The sequence below is a fragment of the Thamnophis elegans genome, chromosome 2 (assembly GCF_009769535.1).
Source record: "Thamnophis elegans isolate rThaEle1 chromosome 2, rThaEle1.pri, whole genome shotgun sequence".
Classification (NCBI taxonomy): domain Eukaryota; kingdom Metazoa; phylum Chordata; class Lepidosauria; order Squamata; family Colubridae; genus Thamnophis; species Thamnophis elegans.
Window position 1 is genome coordinate 33,814,500 of NC_045542.1, and position 4,343 is coordinate 33,818,842.

General features: G+C 56.2%; 1 protein-coding gene across 1 annotated transcript; it reads left to right on the forward strand.

Annotated features, from left to right (window-relative positions):
• The first annotated feature begins 236 nt into the window (after positions 1 to 236).
• NOG (noggin) lies at positions 237 to 2,984 on the forward strand. The gene has a single exon (XM_032210790.1). The coding sequence runs from the start codon at positions 1,389 to 1,391 to the stop codon at positions 2,064 to 2,066; it is 678 nt and encodes a 225-aa protein (XP_032066681.1). The 5' UTR covers positions 237 to 1,388; the 3' UTR covers positions 2,067 to 2,984.
• Positions 2,985 to 4,343: the final 1,359 nt, after the last annotated feature.

The following is a 4,343-nucleotide window of genomic DNA, read 5'->3' on the forward strand; positions in this document are numbered from 1 at the left end:
TTAAATAGATGGAACTGGATAATCTTGACGCTCTAAGTGACACTACCTTGCCACAATACCTAGGCAACAATGTTGTCTTTGGTTTGCATCTCTCGTTTACTTTTTTCCCCGCGAGGAAACAGCAGAGAGGGATGCGCGCTCAAACGGCCGCCAGCAGAGGGCGCACTACCTTCCTTCTCCGTCCCCGTCCCCGTCCCCCCCCCCCCCCCGCCCCTTGACTTAGCATTAGCCAGCAATTTCACGCTTGGCGAAAGGCGGCGTTTGCAGAGCCCTTCTTGAGCTAGAAGCCAACTAGAATTACATCACGGGCTCAAGCGTGGAGCCGCGCAAATAAATGCAGCGGCAACCAGGTACCAGGGCAATCCTAGGGGGGCAAAGGCACGAGGTGAGCGACTTTGAGCGGCCAAAGTGAAAAAGAGGGCGTGAGCGGCTCAGAAAGAAGCCAGTCCCGGACGATGCACACGGAGCCTTGCAAGGTTGCACAGGCTGCTGTTCGTTGGAGCCGACCCGGCGGGGTATAAAAGCTGGCTGTGAGGCCGCCTTCTAATTCATAACCCAGCCGCAGCTAAGAGGTGGTGCCCGATTTAGCAGTGGCCAAGCCGCCTCGGATAGCTCTCCTCCGCTACGGGGAAGCAACTGAAGAAGCTCCCGCGAAAGAGCATCACTTCTCAGCCGCGCTTGGAGCTCGCCACGGAGAAAGTGGCTTCCTCCCCACCTTACTCCCTTCGGCTTGGGGTGGCTGGAGCGACCGATTTTTTGCCTCCGGGACTTCGGGGAGTAGCAGATCGCCTTTGCCTTTCTTTCCCCCAACCTCCCCACCACCACGCCCGCGAGTTTCCTCTTTTAAGGAGCAGGGCCTGAAAAGATCGAGTCGGTGGTTTCCATAGCGATGGGACCGAAAGTGCAGGAAATTTAAAGGCGCTGGATCCTCGCGCAGCAGACTAGCTGGTGCCAACGTGCGTGGCGGCGGCGGCGGCTCTCGCGAACTGCAAAAGAGACGGGAGCCGAATGGAAGTTTGCAGAGGACTCTCCTGAGCGGACACGACCCGAAATCCGGAGGCAGAAACAATTGCATGGGGCACCCCGGGCTTCTGATTTTCTGCACGGGGCTGTCGCCCTTCACGAGCACTACTACTTACTTCTAAACGGTGCTGGGTTTTTTTTGGTGTGTGTGCTGCTGTTGCCTACTCACCGGACCCCCGAGGAAAGGCGTTTGGGCAAGGAGTCTGCAGCCGCGGAACGCAAGCGGAGGGGGAAGACCCTCCTTGCTTGGATACCCTCCTCATCTTCCCTTCTCCGGCCGATGCCTCTGCTCAGGCCCGCTTCTGGGTGAACCCTGTCCCCTTTCCTTTTCCCCTCCGTCCATCCATCCCTCCCTCTCTCTGAGCATGGATCACCTTCAGTGGCTGGTGAGGCTTTACGCGTTGGCGGTCCTCCTAGGTTTCCGACTGGAGCAGGGCGCTTGCCAGCACTACCTCCACATCCGACCGGCCCCCAGCGACAACTTGCCCCTGGTGGATCTAATCGAGCACCCGGACCCTGTCTTCGACCCCAAGGAGAAGGACCTGAACGACACGCTGCTAAGGACCCTGCTGGGCAGCCACTTCGACCCCAGCTTCATGGCCGTCTCCTTGGCCGAGGACCGCCTGGGCGGGGACGACCTGGCCCAGCTGGACCTGCTGCTGCGGCAGAGACCCTCCGGAGCCATGCCCGGCGAGATCAAAGGCCTGGAGTTTCACGACGGCGGGGGTCTCCAGGCTAGCAAGAAGCACCGGCTGAGCAAGAAGCTCCGTCGAAAGCTGCAGCTCTGGCTGTGGTCGCACACCTTCTGCCCGGTCCTCTACGCCTGGAACGACCTCGGCAGCCGCTTCTGGCCTCGCTACGTGAAGGTGGGGAGCTGTTTCAGCAAGCGCTCCTGCTCCGTCCCGGAAGGCATGCTTTGCAAACCGGCCAAATCCGCGCATCTGACCATTTTGCGGTGGAGGTGCCAGCGCCGCGGGGGGCAGCGTTGCACGTGGATCCCCATCCAGTACCCGATCATTTCCGAGTGCAAATGCTCCTGCTAAGGCGGGGCGGGCGGGGGGGGGGAGTAACGCGCGTGTGTGCCCTCCGCTCCGGTCACCGCCAACGTCCCCGTAGAAAACAAGCAAGCCAAGTATAACACCGTGCCTCTTGTTCTCACCGAACCGTGCCGGCCGCGAAGCATGGGGGTTTGGTCGGCTTCAAGACGCTACGAAGCGCAAAAAAAGGGGGTGGGATGGACGTTGTTGGCTTCCCCCAGTTGAAACGTTTGCATTGCTCCGGGTTGCGCGCAAGACAAGGGACATTTTTTGTTGTTTTTGTGTTAAAAGACGGGCGTGCTTCACGAAAGACCCGGGAGAGCGAGAGCGTTCTTGCGCGCACCGGACCCCCCTGCCCTGCAGAGTCAGACCACCCAAACGCCTCCCGAAAGCAGGTCAGTGTTATACCGCGGACTCTTCTCGCCTGCTGTACTTTTCAGAGAGTCGATTCGCTCGGACCGTCGCAAATTGGAACTTTTCTCCACCCACCTCCCCGTCTTTAATTTATATTCCAGGGAAAACAAAAAGCGTTTGGAGGATTTAAAAACAGACGCTTCTCAAAACCTTTGGGGTGGTTGTTGATTTTTTGGCAAAAACTTTTTTTTTAAAAAAAACAGGACTTTTAACATAAAACTTTTTTTTAAATTATAAATGGAAATATTTTCCATTCTTTAGGGAACAAAGTTTTCGAGCGATTTGCGTTGTGATTTTTTTTTTTTACGGACTTCCGAAGATGACGACTAAACGCTGTTGATGACTTTAAAGGGTTTTAAGACACGTTGTTACTGTTGTGTACATAGCGGGTTTGGTGGTGTTGTTTCTTTTGCCTTGGAACGTCTTTCGTCTTCTGTACGTGGAAGAGAGTTGGCTATTTATTCTTTATATTCATTCCCTTGTAGTCGAAAAGTTCAGCTCAAAATTAAAACCAACCACTAAAAGATCAAACCCTCCTTGGAGTCTGTGGGGCGCGGTTGGGGAAAGGGGGGGGGCGCTGGCCGGAGCCGCGGAGGCGGAGTGCGGGGGTAATCGGCACGGCTCGTGAGGGGAAGGCAACCCCCTTTTTTCCCTCAGCAGATCCACCTTTCTTGGAAGCAAATCCCGCCGGGTTGGATCGGCGCTACTCCCCCCCCCCCCTCAGCCAACCCACTCGGGAGCGGGAGAAGAACTCTGGAAAGCGCGCTGGTTTGCTTGTTTGTTCGCTTCTCCGCCGCCCCGCATTTGGCCGTCGCTCCCAGGGGAAGGCTCGGGGCAGACGCCTTCGGAGAGACGGCGGCGGGAGGCGGGCCCCAGGCGGGGAGGAGGGGAGGGCGGGTGGTTGCCGCTTTGACATCTCATTTACCAGGAGCCACGTGTCTCTGACACCTACCCTTGTGGCCGAGCCCCGCTGAAACTCGAGCCCCGGCGGCGCGTTCTTTGGCGCTCGCTGCAGACAGTCGCCTATCCCGGGCACGGCCGAGCCAGCGCCCCTCTCCGCCTATCCGCCCCCTTTTCTCTTAACCCTTCGCCTTCGGGAAGGGGAGCGATCGGCCGCCGTGAAATCGGAGCGCGCCGCCTTACCTACTTTTTCCTTGCTTTCTCCTCTGTTACCCAAACTGCCCTCCCCCACCATTTTTTGGTGAGGAGAGTAAAGACAACCCTTGTTTTCTCCCCCACCCCTCTCCCAGCAATGCAAACGGGCTGTGGACCACAACATGCCAAATGCTTTGAGAGTAGCCTACTTCAGCCTAACTGGGTTAGTCTACTTGCCTCAGCAGTTCTAACTTTTGCCTACTCGGAAAACGTTGGAAAATGTTAGCAGGTTTGGCTTTGGGTTGGTGAAGGAGGGAAGAAGCACCTGTTTTCAGGGCACCTTCCACTAGACTAGGGCCAGGAAAGCAAAAGAGGCTCTGAGCAACTTTCCCCATCAACGAAGGATGAACACTCAGTTTTCTGAGGGGGGGGGGTTGTTCTGCAAGCAAACTTTCCTCCCTCACAAAGGTCCTTTTTCAGGAGGCAACTGGACTTTGTTGCTTTTTCTTTGAAGACATTTTGCTTCTCATCCAAGAAGCTTCTTCAGCTCTGGCAAGATAGTGGGGATTGGCATCCTGTCAGAGCTGAAGAAGCTTCTTGGATGAGAAGCGAAATGTCTTCAAAAGAAAAAAGGAAGTCCAGTTGCCTCCTGAAAAAAGCATCTTTGGGGCAACCATGTGACTTAGCGTCTCCAGAGACTTTCCTCCCTCACCTTTAGTGATCGCAGAGCCTGGTGCTGCTGGTACTTCTTTTCCAAACCAAAATAATGGGCAC